General features: G+C 41.7%; 1 protein-coding gene across 1 annotated transcript in view; it reads right to left on the bottom strand.

Moving 5' to 3' along the window:
• Positions 1–18,197, bottom strand: part of faf1 (Fas (TNFRSF6) associated factor 1) — an 82,333-nt gene that overhangs the window by 62,649 nt on the left and 1,487 nt on the right. The window contains exons 2-7 of the mRNA XM_020499122.2: positions 17,009–17,077; positions 11,473–11,519; positions 6,300–6,535; positions 5,582–5,673; positions 5,285–5,376; positions 825–930 (exon numbers count right to left, since the gene is read on the bottom strand). Coding sequence (XP_020354711.1) covers positions 825–930; positions 5,285–5,376; positions 5,582–5,673; positions 6,300–6,535; positions 11,473–11,519; positions 17,009–17,077 — 642 coding nt within the window. The remainder of the gene's footprint in view (positions 1–824; positions 931–5,284; positions 5,377–5,581; positions 5,674–6,299; positions 6,536–11,472; positions 11,520–17,008; positions 17,078–18,197) is intronic.

Raw genomic sequence — 18,197 nt, 5'->3', positions numbered from 1 at the left:
AACATAATTTAAGGTGCTCCAAAGCTTTTTACTATCATTCTATTGGCTGCAGAGGTTTCTTTCTTTCTATCATCCTACAATTATACACGTTGCTTTTATACTATGAGTGACTCAAACATAAGATCAATGGCCGATGCCATGACATTTGAATTTTAGATTCTCCGACTGTCTAGTTATTTTGGTGATTAAAATATAAATAAATGTGTATACAAAAATTATAGCTCCATTATGTTTTCTACATACTTTACATCTGGTTTAAGTTGTTTAATTAAAGTTAAACACTGAAAACATTTAAGAGTGAGATTTTTGTATACATCTTTGAGGGGCAACAACAATTTAGCAGGGGCAGCCCACCACTGCTAAATGCATATAGGGAAACCACTGAACTGAGATGTACTGACTGAATAGATTATGGTGTTGGACCTCAAACAACTTTTCAGACATTTAGAAAGTCACTGGCTGTGTGGACCTGATAGATGGGCAATCTTGGAGAAGAGAAATGATAACTACCAACTCTATTGAGGTGCTGCAGTAAGCAAACAATTCACCACAGCTGAGTGTAAAATTTGAGCATTCATGTAGAATATTGATATTAATTCCTATTGTAGCAACATGACTGAGCAAAACTTTGATTGCAGTTAGCGGTTATTAGAGTTGTATAGTCAATTCAAATATTAAAAATGTTTCTACTCAGTGATGGGAGTTATGTTTTATAAGAACTGTAATATCAATCAAACCTGACAACTATCCTACTGGAAGTAGGCCATATCTTGAAGAACTTTCAGCACTGACAGGACATTATGTGAAGAGAGAGGGAGACCCACCTCCTGTATGGTTCTGCTGCCAGGGAAGTTGAGGTTGTAGTCTCTCTGGGCTTCACGGTGGCTGATGACAAGCAGGAAGTTCTGATTTAATGACTCCTGAAGAACACTGGAAAAGGAGGAACAAATAAAACAAGAGTCAAGTGGAGAACAAGCTGAGACTAGTCAGACACTTATCCCTGCAGTGAGATGGCTCCCCTGGGGCTCGTGCCCACTCCTCAGTCTCTGTCCAGACAGGCCTGGTGCCTGCTCCCTGAGACCGCATGGGGTGGTCAGGACACAGGGCCACAGCAGTGACATCACACACACACTTACACAACCTGTTCACAGCCCCCTCAACATTGCTCATCTGGCAGACAAGTCAATGTATTGATTTGTCAGACTGATTTTTTCTCAAAGTTGCTCCTATACATTGGGCCAGAGTGGTTTTTAAGGGCAGACAAGTGGAGAGTTCTAGGCCCTGGCTTTCAGCTATGAGCAATGACTGAGGATGTGTACAGTACAGGAAGACACTGTGCTTCACAGAGAGATTAAAGTTTTGGACGCTTCACTTATAATAAACGTTGAGGTTAAGTAGCGGTTTGAGCAAACGCTCAGTCTGTGTTCGTGAATTAGAATCGGAAGCTTAGTCCAAGCCAGGCAGTTAATCAGAGCTCAACTCGAAGCGAGGAGGAAAAGGATAGTCGGAATTAATATGTAGCACACATTAATTATGCAATCACTGCCTTAATCTGCGCAGATCTGGACGAGCTTATGTTAACAGAAGCTCAAATTTACTGTAATGACAGCATATTTACATTGACTAAAACTACGAAATCAATATGTAAATGTAATGTTTGTTGTAGCTAACCGGGAAGATTGAAAATGTGTGGTGTGGAAGGACTGGATGCATATGTAATGGGTTGAGCAGGGAGAGGCAGGCAGGGGAGAGGGAGGAATGGGGACTCGCATAGGCGAGCCAGCTAATATCAGCATGATTTGTTTAGACACAGTCCCGACTGATTCTGGCAGACAAAACAGCATAGGGGAAAAGTGGGTAGCTGTGTTGTAGCATTACCATAAACCATTGTGAAGACAGCAATAATAAAATAATAATTGTATAATAATAATAATAATAATAATAATAATATGGGGACTTATGGCTTTACACAGTAAAGACTGAACGTGAGCGGACTATGTGGCCCATACTGTGAGGCATTTGTCTCCTCTGTTACTTAGCAATTTGGCTTCCAGCAAGTTGGTTGTATTGAGATAAAAGACCTAAGCAAATATACAGAGGAGAATTAATATCTTTGCTTCCGGGGTCCTACTATTGACTCAGTGCTTTCAGCTCCTCTCATGACGTTCTCCCTACACTCCCATCAGGCTGTCCTGCGTCTGAGCATTTGCGCCAGCGACCTCTATACATGGAGGCACCGTGTGTGTCCTCTCAGGAGTACTTGACACGGCATGAGGTGTTCTGAGTAAAATGTCAATTAACTTTATAGACAAAAAAATAAACCGTTTTGCAGGGGAGAAGCAGGCTCGACAGATTGGTTTCATTCTGAGATAAGCCTCTGAGGGTCCCCAGGCACTGAGCAGACACACATACTTTATTAAAATAGCCCTGCCAGAGAGACACACACACTTTTCCCTTTACGTTAGAACACCACACATATTGACCATCTCATCTGTGATGTATGATCTAAAGAGGCAAAACTACAGGCAGACATGCATAACCATCCTACCCTCACATTCTGGACCTGCAACATAATAGGCAAATACGCAATCTCCCATGATCTGGTATGTCTTGATCTGCAATTTTGTCTCAAGACCAACCAGCATACTAATTGTTAATGATTTCCACAGATTTTTGCCAGCCAGCATGAGGCATCAGTATCTCTGAGGGGATAACAAACTGGGGAGGGAGGGACGCTGCAAATTAATACCAAACGTCTAATAATCCATTTGTATTTCACATTCAGAGTTCAAATTAAAATAACCTTCAATAAAACACTTCATGGAAGCAACAGAAATAGATGAGTCGCATTAAAATATAAAATCACCCTACATTATTTATGCAAGAGATTAGCTCCATCTAGATACCCTCCTGTATTAACCTGTCAGTCAACACAGACACCGGGAAACGTTTGTTTGGCTCAGGAGTGGATCTCGGTAACTACCTTTGAGGAGGGAGCACTTGTCTGAAATCTCCAAAGCCTCCCAATTTATTTCAAATCAAACAGAGGATTGACTGAGTGGGCCTGGTGATATGGATAACTATTTGTATAGTCTGTTTGGTTTAGGTGTGCAGAGATGTGCTTTTGAAGTAATTGCCTACTGTGGCTTTTATTTGTTAAGTTATGTCCCATGTTCAGAAACTTCTCCCAATTATTACAAAGGAATAGGAACTAAATCATAGGTAAAATGTTATTTTAAACTCAAGCAATGAGTATATTACATATGGACACAAGTACTCCTTGCATAGTAATAGTAATACACACAAACATCCTAGTGAAGTACTAAATACTGAACGTCTATTCCAGCAAGCAGTCAATATGATTATTTTGGAATAAATAAATTGCCACCAAAAGTAATGGCCTTCCATAACTGAAGGCAATAGATAAATAGTAAAAAGTGTTAATCTTCTCAGCTTGCTGCCTACTACAAAGTTTCATTTCAATTAGAGTTAAGCAGGCTTGAATGGACCCTCTTCAGTTAAACTCAGAAGTGCTACTGTACATCTTGGTTGTTCCCTGGGATTTAAAAAGGTGGTACCCAAGCTAGCCCTGCTAGTAGTGCCCTGTTTCAGCAGGTATTAGTACAGGGTTTGTCAGAACGGTGGGATGGCAGCTCTCTGACAGCAGCAGACTTCCAGCTCTGTGAATGCACTGCAACGGTTATTTTTAATGCCGCTGTGCTAACAGCTTGCCTGCCCTCCCTGTAGGAGGCCTGCTCCTCTGAGCAGTGTGATCTGTCACCCTCTTCCAGCAGCAAAGATCACAACAGGGTCGCCACACACCCTTACCAAAATAGTTTATGGAGGATAATGAGCGCCTAACACTGAAAATGATAGCTATAGCACTAAGAGAATTGTACCACTAAGAGACACTGCAGTGGCCATAGTTAGCCAGAAAATAGCCATTAGCTGCCTGCTACACACAGTCAAACCTCTACTTACTGGTTGTCAAAGCAGCACAGCCAACGGCAGCAGGAGCCTTCTCTCTTTTTGGAAATCAACACCCTACATATTATAGAACCCTAACCATACAAGGCATTGCAATATTTGACCCATGCCGGTATCTGTCCATTTCTCTGTGATTCAATGGGTTCTGAGATGAACACGGGGAAGAAACATGAGGCCAGCTGTATTGACTGTTGTCCTCCTGTCCGACACACGTCGGTGCACAACGACTGCTGTAGAACCGGAGTGACTCTTCATAATGCATGGCAGTGCCACGTGTCTATCTCCTCAGCAACCCCTCTGGGCCCGACAGCCTCCCTAATCAACACAGATAATTACACAGACACATCCCCTCCTGTTACAACCGACAACAGACACACTCCAACAGCACTTCAGCTCATCAACAAATACAGGAGCAATGCCTTAGTGCCTTTCACACCGTTCTCGCTCTACATTCGGGGAAATCTGAATAGGATGTTGCTAAAGTATGCTCAGATAAAAATTGAACAAGTGTACAGCGTACCAAATATTGACAAGCCTTATTGGTGTGTTGCCATGCTGGTGAGCAGATGCACCAGAGAGAATTATTACAGTGAGTGGGATTTCCTTATTAGTATGAACTTTACCTGGCTGATACAGATGAAATATCAGATCAGTGACAAAACCAGCCTTCGTGACAGGATTATAGCTCAATGATGAATATTATGACATTTTAGAAGGAGAAGTGGCTAAAGCCTCATTGGATTCATAAAGCTTGGTAGAATGACCTTCTAGAGTGGCTTAATGGATCCTCCTCATTGAATTTCAAATTTCTCTCAAAATTACAGAAGTGAAAAGGCTGCTCTATATTTTCAGCAACAAAATAAAGACTGGAAATAGCAACAAATACAGCAATAAAGAGCATTATTTACATTATACAAAGAATATTTCAGTAGGATTTCACTTCAAATGTCAAAATAACTTCTGTGCACAAGGGTCAAATATCTTTGTAAATATTCAAATTGGAAGCTATTGTACAATATTCATGGCATATATTCCATAAACTATTTTTTAAATTACTAGGTGTACAGTGCCACCTAGTGTTCAACCCATATGAAAATGGCTTTGTTGGCAAAGTGGTGCAGTCCTGTTGATTTACCAGTCCTTTTGATGTGGGTAACAATCAGTGTAACAATCAATGCAGCTGCATATTGAGGTACTGGAGGGTATTGGGTAAACAGTGTCAGTTACCTGCTGGGAATTGTTTGCTGAAGATAATGTGACTCAAAACAGGAAACAAAGGAGGAGTCAAGTTGGGTACCTGTTTTGGCTGGTGCTGGCAGTGGGGGCGATATCTGGGGTGAGCACATACAGGCTGTTGTTCTTGGGCAAGTGTAAACTTCGCAGAACCGTCTGAGGACACAGGGACAGACCAATAAATAATACTAAGTGGTACTTTATCCATCCCCACTAGATGGGTGTGAGTGACATTTGTGAAACCTCATCCGATGTGAAAAATAAAAGATAAAACTTAAAAAGGTGGCAGAGATGCTTTAAACATGCTCATTTCAAGAGGTATTACATTAACCAAAACAATTGTTTTGAGAGAACTACTCACAACGTCAGATACGTCTCCACTTTTCCAACCCTTTAACTGCATTTGTGATATGGGGACCTGAAGCTCTGTCTCAAGAATATGTTTGATTTCCCCTACAAACAAGAAAAGGAAGAAACAAGTTGTAGAATTATGAACTGGCAGTTGGACATATCCCCACCATAAGATGGCAGTAATAGATGAGAAAACGTGTTTTCAAAGCAAAGTACAAAATTCACTGTGTATTAATGAAAGTCTACACCTTTACAAGCAATTTACATTTGAGTAAAACACTTGTAATACACACTTCCACTACCTTATCTTCACAACATAAATAGTTTCAACACTGTGTACAAGTGTGTAGATTCTGAGAAAGGGTTCGAAGTCTAAAAACAAAAGCACTATACCTAGGTGTTGTATTGACCAACATCGCTCCTTTTACCAGAAACACAAAATATTTTGGATTCTCAGTAACACCACATCTGTAACACCCACATTTTCTCTGAGTAAGCAGTAAGGGTGTGTGATGTATTGCATTTATTATGGATCCCCATTAGTTCCTGCCAAGGCAGCAGCTACTCTTCCTGGGGTCCAGCAAAATCAAGGCAGTAATAAAAAAAATTAATTACAAGACATTCACAACAGATTTCTACAACATATTAATGATGAGTAGGCCCATAGTGGAATATTAGTGTAGGAACCATAGTATGAAGAGTAGTGTAAGGTGAGCGCATCTCCTCACCAACTGCGCTGCCCTCCTCTACGACCACTTCCACAGTGCGCTGGCGGTACTCCACCCGGAAGTTGAGCATGCGCGGCTGCCGCTCCACAATGTGTCGAGAGGGGAGGACAGGGCAGAAGGCTGAGGAGGAGGATGGCGGCGAGGAGGAAGACGATGAGGTGGCTGGTGGGGCCACTGCTGCCTCTGCTGTTGCTGCTTGGCTGTGAGGCCCATAGATGTTGGCCTGAGACACCTCGCTGGGGAAGTTTTTGTGGGTTCAGACAGTAAGCAGAGGTTCAGAAAACATCAACACAGGGAGCATCATGTTGTGCAGTTCAATATCATATTGAATTGTATACAGAGTTAAGTGTGTCTATAAAAGTAGAAAGTCTACCACCAAAATAATGTAATTCTCAGACTAAACCCTACATGTGGAATTTTACTCAACACTATTGAAATGCAAAAACAAAGCAACATTTTTCAATAAACTCAAACATTTAGCCTATTTAGATTTGACTGGGTTTCTGAATACTTTGTCCACTGCAGGAAAAAAGTATTGTCCACTTAAATAGGCTAAAGCAGGGGTGTCAAACCAGGGGTTCAATCCGGCCCACGGGTAGTTTGAGCAAAAAAATAAAACTCATACTTTAAAAAACCTAAAAACCAAATAGAAACTGTGCAGAAGTGATAAAGGACCTACATTAAGGTTTCTTGACTGTGTCCAGCAAACTAATAATCACAGAAATGAAAGCTAGACAGTGAGAGAGCATTAAAAAAAGGTTTTGTTTTGGGTAAAAGACTAACACATTCAGGCCAGCCCTCCGAACCTCATTGAAAACCCTGGGCTAAACCTTTGAATTGCTTGATTTATTTATTTTTTTAAATAATTTTATGCTTTTTGCTTCTTCCCTATCACAAATGGTACAAGCAACACTGAACAGAAATATTCCAAATCCACAAAATACCCACAGCCCCCTTCTGAGGCAGCAACACGAGCCTCTCAGCAGCAATACAAACAGTTTCAGAGTCAGTGTAAACAGGCTTTAGTGGATAATATGGGCAGATGCTGAATTGTCTGCCACAGAGCAAATTCAGTCTTATTTTGATGCAGAGGCCAGAGACAAAACATTTTTTTTTCTCAGCCTCTCTCCATGTCTAAGGCCTGAATTCCCTCGAGGCTCTGTCCCACACGGCAGTAAATAATGTATTTTCTCTCTCCCAACCCGGACAAAGGCGCTTCTCTTTTCCTCGTGGGTCAGCACATATCGTGCTGGGAGGGAGAGCAGGGTCTTGCACAAAGGCTGTATTTATCCAACCCGATTACAATACCAAAAAGGTTAAAGACGTTGGGGGTTCTGAGGGCACGTAGGAAATCATTACAGATCAATGTTCCATGATAATGGCATAAAAACAACATACCGTACACAGAAACCACTTGTGAGGCTTGGATTCACCCACAGCCAAGAATTAGGCCTACCGTCATAGGCAGGTGGAAATGATGTTTCAGGGAGAGCAGAGGCTTGTTGTTGGACATATACAAAAGGTCTAACCGTCTAAGTCTGCATGGACAAACACCTGTCCTACAGAGATCTGCACAGGTGCATAATGACCTCTTATGAACCACAGAATAAGAAGTCTACAAGCATGGATGTTAGGAAAATTAGATCATGTCATTATCAGCTATGCAGTAAGCATTTACATATACACAGAAAACAAACTGACAGTTTGAGGTAACTCACCATTAGCTAGTAAATTCAGTGAGTGAAATAACAGCCAATACCGCAAATAAACAATTCCTGTACCTACACAAATTAGAAAACTAGAGTGCACTGATATTTCAGTTTCAGTATCTTGGTGCAAAACTGTTATACACAGTTGATTGTCATTCATATCCATCATAGAAGATGTTGGTGTGTTTGAGTTGTACTCTCATCAGGAGTGTAGACAACCAAAGAAACCATAACATGGTCTAACAATGAGGACATGCTACGCAATTTCTTAAACAGGATGAAAGAAGCACAGTCATAATTCACCCTAGACGGTAGGCTATACATTTCCCTTGCAACGTGATGGCAGGTTTTTGTAAGCATTCTAAGCTACAATTTGAAACTTGGCACATTAATACAGAGGATCGTTGACTATTATGAGAGTTAAAAATAATACAAATGGTTGTTCCATGGCATACATCTAGATGTCGCTCTCCACCTAGTCAGGAGGCAGGCTTGGGGCTAAGAGCAGGCCTCCAGCTGGCTCCGGTCACCTCAATGGAGCCGTTTACTGAGGAGGAGTGCCATCCTACGAGAGCAGCCTGGTGCCAGCCAGTATACGGGCTGACTGCAAGTCACACAGCCAGGCTCCATTCATAATTATGTGTGCCCTTAAGAAACCATGTTCTCATGCCCAAAGTCTTCAGAAACTCGCAAAATAAACGGTTTAACAGAATGTGCCCAGTCAATGTATTTGTTCTTCAGCCCAGTGTATTCATGGAGTTCAGACTGACCGTTGAGAAAAAACGTGAGCCACAATGCCTCAGAGGCGTTTTTCTCAGTAGCCCTTTTAATTCCAGTTTTTGGGAAGATATTCCTCTCTGTTCTTTCACATAAAAACACTTCTGTTTCTGTTGATACTCTACTCAAAGAGCATACGAAATACTATCAGAGTTCTATTTTTCTGCCTACCACTGAAATGCAGTAATTCAAAGCCATATCAAGCCTATGACTTTGAATATCACTTCAAACTATAACCACCCCCACAGTATTTCACTTGATATTGCCCAGCTATGGGCTACAAATCTGGTTGTTTGATTTCCGCCTAATTTGGTGTTCAAATCTTGACTGAATAACTACATGACACTGAGCTTTGTGGGGGAAATGAGATCTAAAGCCTCAAATTCCTGCACTGATGATCACGATTTTTTCCATCATGTCAGTTTGTGCCTACTCAATAGGCTTTGTACAAAAACGAGAGCTACATATTCAAGAGGTCAAGTGACTGATGTAGCCATTGATTACTACATGTATCCTACATCTTCTGAACTCCTCAATCGTCATCAGGCCACAAGGTTACAATTCAATTGGCCAGGGCACTCTTGAAAAAGAGATTTTAATCTCAATGAGCCCTTCCAGGTAAAAATAAATAAAAAAATATTGCAGTTTTAAAACATAACAAAACCTAGCTCTTAACATCTAGGCCTACACAGACGAGACCACAGCTGCACTTTATAAAATAATAAAAATGATTTTGCATGAACAAGTAACCACCATTGCTCCAAAATGTGCTTTCACTGAGAGTTCTAGACAGTACATTTCTATAACCTCTAGCAGAAATGCATACAAAATGATGTACTGATTCTACACCTGCATTGCTTGCCGTTTGGGGTTTTAGGCTGCGTTTCTGTACAGCTGATGTAAGAAGGGCTTTATAAATACATTTGATTGATATTCAGGTCAACAAAACAAGGTTATTGGCCTTGCTCTTCATGTAAGCACAGGTGTGGGCATGTGCTATGGTAGTTTTGTATTCTTGCTTGTGAATTGAAATGACAAATAAAGTTGATTTTGGTTTGTTTCGGTGTAGCAGGTAGAACGTCACATTGACGGTGACGTGTTTTTGCATATGACACTACGCCATATGATTCAGAGGGGTTGGGTTAAATGCGGAAGACACATTTCAGTTGAATGCATTCAGTTGTACAACTGACTAGGTATCCCCCTTTCCCGTCCCTTATGCTTATCTCCTGTGTACAAGTTGTGCTTCCTATTTTGGTTAACATATTAATTTTTGCAATGTGATAAAAAAAAATAGTTTGAGGGGATGTTTAGAAAATGCACAGTGAACACTTGATTAACTTCTGAAGATGCAACAGTCACTCTCTTCTCTGTATACATCAATGAGGTCGCTCTTGCTGCTGGTGAGTCTCTGATCCACCTCTACGCAGACGACACCATTCTGTATACTTCCGGCCCTTCTTTGGACACTGTTAACAACCCTCCAGGCAAGCTTCAATGCCATACAACTCTCCTTCCGTGGCCTCCAATTGCTCTTAAATACAAGTAAAACTAAATGCATGCTCTTCAACCGATCGCTACCTGCACCTATCCGCCTGTCCAACATCACTACTCTGGACGGCTCTGACTTAGAATACGTGGACAACTACAAATACTTAGGTGTCTGGTTAGACTGTAAACTCTCCTTCCAGACCCGTATCAAACATCTCCAATCCAAAGTTAAATCTAGAATTGGCTTCCTATTTCGCAACAAAGCATCCTTCACTCATGCTGCCAAACATACCCTTGTAAAACTGACCATCCTACCAATCCTCGACTTTGGCGATGTCATTTACAAAATAGCCTCCAATACCCTACTCAACAAATTGGATGCAGTCTATCACAGTGCAATCCGTTTTGTCACCAAAGCCCCATATACTACCCACCATTGCGACCTGTACGCTCTCGTTGGCTGGCCCTCGCTTCATACTCGTCGCCAAACCCACTGGCTCCATGTCATCTACAAGACCCTGCTAGGTAAAGTCCCCCCTTATCTCAGCTCGCTGGTCACCATAGCATCTCCCACCTGTAGCACACGCTCCAGCAGGTATATCTCTCTAGTCACCCCCAAAACCAATTCTTTCTTTGGCCGCCTCACCTTCCAGTTCTCTGCTGCCAATGACTGGAACGAACTACAAAAATCTCTGAAACTGGAAACACTTATCTCCCTCACTAACTTTAAGCACCAACTGTCAGAGCAGCTCACAGATTACTGCACCTGTACATAGCCCACCTATAATTTAGGCCAAACAACTACCTCTTTCCCAACTGTTTTTAATTTTTATTTATTTATTTAGCTCCTTTGCACCCCATTATTTTTATTTCTACTTTGCACATTCTTCCATTGCAAAACTACCATTCCAGTGTTTTACTTGCTATATTGTATTTACTTTGCCACCATGGCCTTTTTTGTCTTTACCTCCCTTCTCAACTCATTTGCTCACATTGTATATAGACTTGTTTATACTATATTATTGACTGTATGTTTGTTTTACTCCATGTGTAACTCTGTGTCGTTGTATCTGTCGAACTGCTTTGCTTTATCTTGGCCAGGTCGCAATTGTAAAGGGGAACTTGTTCTCAACTTGCCTACCTGGTTAAATAAAGGTAAAATAAATAAAATAAAAAATAAAAATCTGGCATATTACCTTTGCAAGATCCCATTCTCTTGTGGCATCACACCATTGATGGCTGCCTGTAAAAAGAGAAAAGACCATGGAATAAAATGTGTCGCAAAGTATTACACTCTTGAGAGCATGCATGTTCAAACACTGATAATCAACAGTAAACGTTCCCATAACTATCTACTGCCAGTTCCTGCCAATAGAACTAGTCATTTGAATTTCAAAGGCAACTTTTGGTAGCCATACGAGTGGCTGTGAGTCTCTCTACAGCAACTATAATTCTGAAATGAATGTTAGTGTACTAAGCTAGGATGATAGTCAGACACATTAGGTATAGGCATGCATTGATGGGCTACTCTTTTCAGTTAAAACAATTCGATTTTTATCATATTTGGACTCAACGCAAAGGGAACGTAATGCAAGAAAATGAGGGGGAACTGGTGCCCAAACGATGATATGACATTCATACGAGAACAGATCATTGATGAGAAAGGAGGTTGAAGTAGGTAGTTGGCCTCAGAAAGTTTTTTTAAACAGTGAAACTGATTTAGGGGAACTGTTGAGTACACAGAGCAGCGAGAGGACAATACTTGCAATGAGTTTATTTTTGGCCCATTGTTAGGAGACCTATTGAGATGAGTGCTCTAGAACACTGGGTAATGTCCAGCAGTTTCCAAACATTGCAAAATGTACCATCAACTAAAAAGTACATGAACAGAAAATATTTTAAAATTGACAAAAATACCAGAGAAAATTGTAATTGTGAAAACTTGGCAAGTATTAAGAAAAGTTTGTAAGCAGGTCTACTAGTGAAGCCACAAATCAATGAGAAAGGGCCACTGAGTATTTAACACTTGTTCGCTGTCCTGTCCCAACACACAGGTTTCTTTTGTTCGCTGTCCTGTCCCAACACACAGATTTCTTTTGTAAATTTTTATCAACCTAACATCACCGAAAAGGAACTGCAAGTCATCACATTTACAGGTGCGTTTAACCACTGCTTAGGCTCTACTTGCTTGCTTTGAAAAGCTGCCAGCACAAGAACAGCTCTCAGCTAAATATAGCCCACCCCATCCAACACACACTATGATAAAGGGTTACATTGTGGAAATAAAGTAAAACCGTTTCATACCGCTCCTTTGAATCTCAAACTTGAAATCAAAGCTGACACAAGACTTTCTTTATACGCCCATTAAAGAGGGGTGGTAGGTAGCCCAAATGATGTCTCACTGATAAACGGAGACACATGGCAATGATGGTGCATTGTTGATTGAAATGTCACAATCAAGGTGACAATACATCTTGGCCAGGTCTCAATTGTAAATGAGAACTTGTTCTCAACTTGCCTACCTGGTTAAATAAAGGTAAAATAAATAAATAAATAAATACATCTCAGTAATAAGTGTAGCATTTTAGTTCAGATAGGAAGCAAACTGAAATAGGTAATGAAATCACATACTGTGTGCTTTTAGCAGCTATGCTTTTTGCTTAATTGGTCATTTGAATTGGCTTACAAGTTGAAGTAACTAGCAAGCACTAGTGCTCACAGTTGTACTGTAGTATGATTTGGTCAGGTTCACCATGTAGACTAAGCCTTGGTGGATGACAGGAGTAGAGAGTTGTGAATTAGGCCTACCCATGGCCTTGAATTTATATAAATGGGTCTTCGTTTGATAAATGTATCTCAGAATACAGTAATTGGAGTATCAATAGACATTACATGCAAAAAAAATGGTTAGGCATAATATTCTAGAAACGACAACATTAGTACTTTCAACGTAGAGCACATACGGAAATCTATAACTCACATTACACAAGAGTACGTGCAACAATGTAAAGGGTGGTCCGGTGATTTTAATTGGCACCCCAAGTTGAGCAAAATATATTTTAATATATAATTTGTTTCGTATAATTTTTGTTGTTGGACATAAGTCTATAATATCACCAGGAAATCTACTCAGTGATTTTGATTTAGGAAATCTGTTCAAGTATTCAAACGCATAAATCGAGGCATACGTGATCGTATTCCAATGTAATCAAGGTCCGATTCTGTTTTTGTCAAATATTATATCCATTTGGGACGGTTGCAATTAAATTTGCAGTGTACAATTTATTTAGAACTCTAACTAGGTTTCCACACAACCAATTTATGCGAGTAAAGTACAAAAATATCACGACAGGCCTGATGGAAATAGCAAATTCATCTGTAAACATCGCAAATGGCAACAACAAAAAACAGACTAGACAACATGGGATCTTTAGGGGTCAAACATTCATTATGCGAGAAATGGCAGCGGAAATGTCTAATAAAAGACAGACATTTACATAAGTATTCAGACCCTTTACTCAGTACTTTGTTGAAGCACCTTCGGCAGCGATTACAGCCTTGTGTCTTCTTGGATATGACACTACAAGCTTGGAACACCTGTATATTGGGAGTTCCTCCCATTCTTCTCTGCAGATCCTCTCAAGCTCTGCCAAGTTAGATGGCAGAGCAGATACAGCCATTTTCAGATCTCTCCAGATGTTTGATCGGGTTCAAGTCCAGGCTCTGGCTGGGCCACTCAAGGACATCGAGACTTGTCCCGAAGCCAACTCAATGCAGGAGTGGCTATGTGCTCAGGGTCATTGTCCTGTTGGAAGGTGAACCTTCACCACAGTCTGAGGTCCTGAGCAGGTTTTCATCAATGATCTCTCTGTACTTTGCGGGATTCATCTTTCCCTCGATCCTGACTAGTCTCCCAGTCCCTGCAGCTGAAAAACAACCCCACAGCATGATGCTGCCACCACCACACTTCACCGTAGAGCTGGTGCCAAGTTTCCTCCAGATGTGACGCTTGGCATTCAGGTAAGAGTTCAATCTTGGTTTCATCACAGCAGAGAATGTTGTTTCTCATGGTCTGAGAGTCCTTTATGTGCCTTTTGGCAAGCTCCAAGCCTTTTACTGAGGAGTGGCTTCTATCTGGCCTGATTGTGGAGTGTTGCAGAAATGGTTGTCGTTCTGGAAGGTTCTCCCATCTCCACAAGGAACTCTGGAGCTCTGTCAGTGACCATCGGATTCTTGGTCTCCTCCCTGACCAAGGCCCTTCTCCCCCGATTGCTCAGTTTGGCAGGGCAGCCAAATCCAGGAAGAGTCTTGGTGGTTCCAAACTTCTTCCATTTAAGAATGATGCAGGCCACGGTGTTCTTTGGGACCTTCAATGCTGCAGAATTGTTTTGGTACACTTCCCCAGATCTGTGCCGCGACACAATCATGTCTCGGAGCTCTAAGGATAATACCTTTGACCTCATGGCTTGGTTTTTGCGATGACATGCGCTGTCAACTGTGGGACCTTATATAGACAGGTGTGTGCCTTTCCAAATCATGTCCAATCAATAGAATTTACCACAGATGGACTCAAATCAAGTTGAAGAAACATCTTAAAGATGATCAATGGAAGCAGGATGCACCTGAGCTCAATTTCGAGTCCAATAGCAAAAGGGTGTAAATACTTATGTAAATAAAAGGTTTTTTTTTTTTTATAAAAAAAAGGTAAAAAAATTCAAACTGTTTTTACTTTGTCATAATGAGTATTGCGCATAGATTGATGAGGATTTTACTTTATTAAATCAATTTTAGAATAAGGTTGTAACATAACAAAATGGGGAAAACGTCAAGGGGTCTGAATACTTTCCGAATGCACTGTAATAACCATCAAATCATAGTAAACTTGGAGTCTCGCGATGATATGTTGTGTGGTCCTCCAACAACAACAACTCAGGAAAGCATGCAGTAATTTGGTTACAGATTAAATGAATTATGATAAACTTCACAGGGTGGTGAAAGTGCAAGGTGAATCACTTGATGCGCCTTTCCAATAAATTGAGGGTCTTACTCTGGTGACATGATGATTGATGCTTGGCTGCAGTTTGACAAATAAAAATAATCCTGCTCTTTTGACCATAATCTCATAATGTAGGCAATGCCCACACCGCATCTGCGAGCTGTTGGCTCCAGCCCACATGCCATCTGCGTGTGAACGTGCCTTAGGCATGCTGCAAGGAGGCATGAGGACTACAGATGTGGCCAGGGCAATAAATTGAAATGTCCGTACTGTGAGATGCCTAGAACAGAGCTACAGGGAGGCAGGACGGACAGATGATCATCCTCGCAGTGGCAGACCACCTGTAACAACACCTGCACAGGATCGGTACATCCGAACATGACATCTGCAGAACAGGTACAGGATGGCAACAACAACTGCCCAAGATACACCAGGAACGCACAATCCCTCCATCGGTGCTCAGATTGTCCGCAATAGGCTGGACTGAGGGCTTGTAGGCCTGTTGTAAGGCAGGTCCCCACCAGACATCACCGGCAACAACGTCACAAACCCACTGTCGCTGGACCAGACAGGACTGGCAAAAAATATTCACTGATGAGTCACGGTTTTGTCTCACCAGGGGTGATGGTCTAATTCCCGTTTATCGTTGAAGGAATGAGCGTTACACAGAGGCCTGTACTCTGGAGCGGAATTGATTTGGAGGGTCCGTCATGGTCTGGCGCGGTGTGTCACAGCATCATCGGACTGAGCTTGTTGTCATTGCAGGCAATCTCAACGCTGTGCGTTACAGCGAAGACATCCTCCTCCTCCATGTGGTACCCTTCCTGCAGGCTCATCCTGACATGACCCTCCAGTATGACAATGCCACCAGCTATACTGATCGTTCTGTACGTGATTTCCTGCAAGACAGGAATGTCAGTGTTCTGCCATGGCCAGCAAAGAGCCTGGATCTCAATCCCATTGAGCACGTCTGGGACCTGTTGGATCGGAGGGTGAGCGCCATTCCCCCCCCAGAAACGTCCGGGAAACGGCAGGTGCCTTGGTGGAAGAGTGGGGTAACATCTCACAGTAAAGAACTGGCAAATATGGTGCAGTCCATGAGGAGGAGATGCACTGCAGTACTTAATGCAGCTGGTGGCCACACCAGACACTGAAAGTAACTTTTGAACCCACCCTTTCTGTTAGTCACATGGCTGTGTTCAGTTTATGTCTCAGTTGTTGATTCTTATGTTCATACAAATATTTACACGTTAAGTTTACTGAAAATAAACGCAGTTGACAGTGAGAGGACGTTTCTTTTAGTGCGGAGTTCATAATGAAAACACATTAAAATTATTATTATTTATTTTTAAATTGGGTGCATGAGAATTTAATTGCCAAAGACATTTTTATGTGCACCGCGTCGTCACACAGCCTTTTTTACACAAAAAGTACATTTGAGGGAAACATCTAATGGGAAAAAAACATTGTTTTTAATGCAGATTTCAGAATATTTGCATGGAAATCTTTGCCAATTTGATAGAAAACTAGATTCTGTTCTGGCTCCCGATCATCTGTTCAAGGAAAAAAAGAAAATAGGCCCACGGCTATGATTGTGGACCAATGAGGTAAAGGCTATAGTCACTACAGTGGCCAGGTTGTTTAACAATTTTAATAGCAAAATAAGTATATAATATATTTTCAATTTAAAAGAAGAAAATGTCAGGTTCGTATGACCTACTGATGTGTGAACTTACCACTAAATCCCAATTATTGAGTTCTAAGAGCGTGATTGCCTCTGCAATGTTGTCAATGCCAGTGCAAGCCTGTGAGAAAAACAGAAGAGGTCATGTACATAAAACACAAGAACCAATAGAAAGTGTAATTGAGCATTTATGATGCTGACCAAAAATCCCAGCATTATGGATTTGATTCTTGCATCCTGCAACATATACTGAATCTGCCACTATGACCTGTTCTGTAGCCTAAGTCACTTTGGATAAAAGCATCTGGTAAATAAATCAAGGCCAACTTTGACATCTTCTTAGAAACTGACGAGTTTTAGCAGATTTGTTTGTTGTCCCTTGGGCTCGTGCGGTGGAGGAGATCTTTGTGGGCTATACTCAGCCTTGTCTCAGGGTAGTAAGTTGGTGGTTTGTTGATATCCCTGTAGTGGTGTGGGGGCTGTGCTTTGGAAAAGTGGTTGGGGTTATATCCTGCCTGGTTGGCCCTTTCTGGGTGTATCGTCGGACGGGGCCACAATGTCCCCCGACCTCCCTGTCTCAGCCCCCAGTATCTATGCTGCAATAGTCTATGTGCCAGGGAACTAGGGTCAGTCATATCTGGTGTAATTCTCCTGTCTTATCTGGTGTCCTGTGTGAATTGTATTATTCTCTCTCATGTCCCCCCCAGAGGACATGAGCCCTGGGACCATGCCTCAGGACTACCTGGCCTGATGACTCTTGGCTGTCCCCAGTCCACCCGGTCGTGCTGCTTCTCCAGTTCCACCGGACACACTACCTTATACCAGATCTGCTGTTTTCGACTTTCTACCGCACCTGCTGTCTCGACCTCTGAATGCTTGGCTATGAAAATCCAACTGACATTTTCTCCTGAGGTACTGACCTGTTGCACCCTCTACAACCAGATTATTATTTGACCCTGCTGGTTATCTATGAATATTTGAACATATTGAAGAACAATCTGGCCTTAATGGCCATATACTCTAATAATATCCACCCGGCACAGCCAGAAGAGGACTGGCCACCCCTCAGAGCCTGGTTCCTCTAGGTTTCTTCCTAGGTTCCTGCCTTTCTAGGGTGTTTTTCCTAACCACCATACATCTGCATTGCTTGCTGTTTGGGATTTTAGGCTGGTTTCTGTATAGCACTTTGTGACATCTGCTGATGTAAAAATGGGCTTTATAAATACATTTGATTGATTGAT

Source organism: Oncorhynchus kisutch, linkage group LG13, assembly GCF_002021735.2.
Source record: "Oncorhynchus kisutch isolate 150728-3 linkage group LG13, Okis_V2, whole genome shotgun sequence".
NCBI classification, from domain to species: domain Eukaryota; kingdom Metazoa; phylum Chordata; class Actinopteri; order Salmoniformes; family Salmonidae; genus Oncorhynchus; species Oncorhynchus kisutch.
This window is presented reverse-complemented; position numbering and strand designations above follow the sequence as displayed.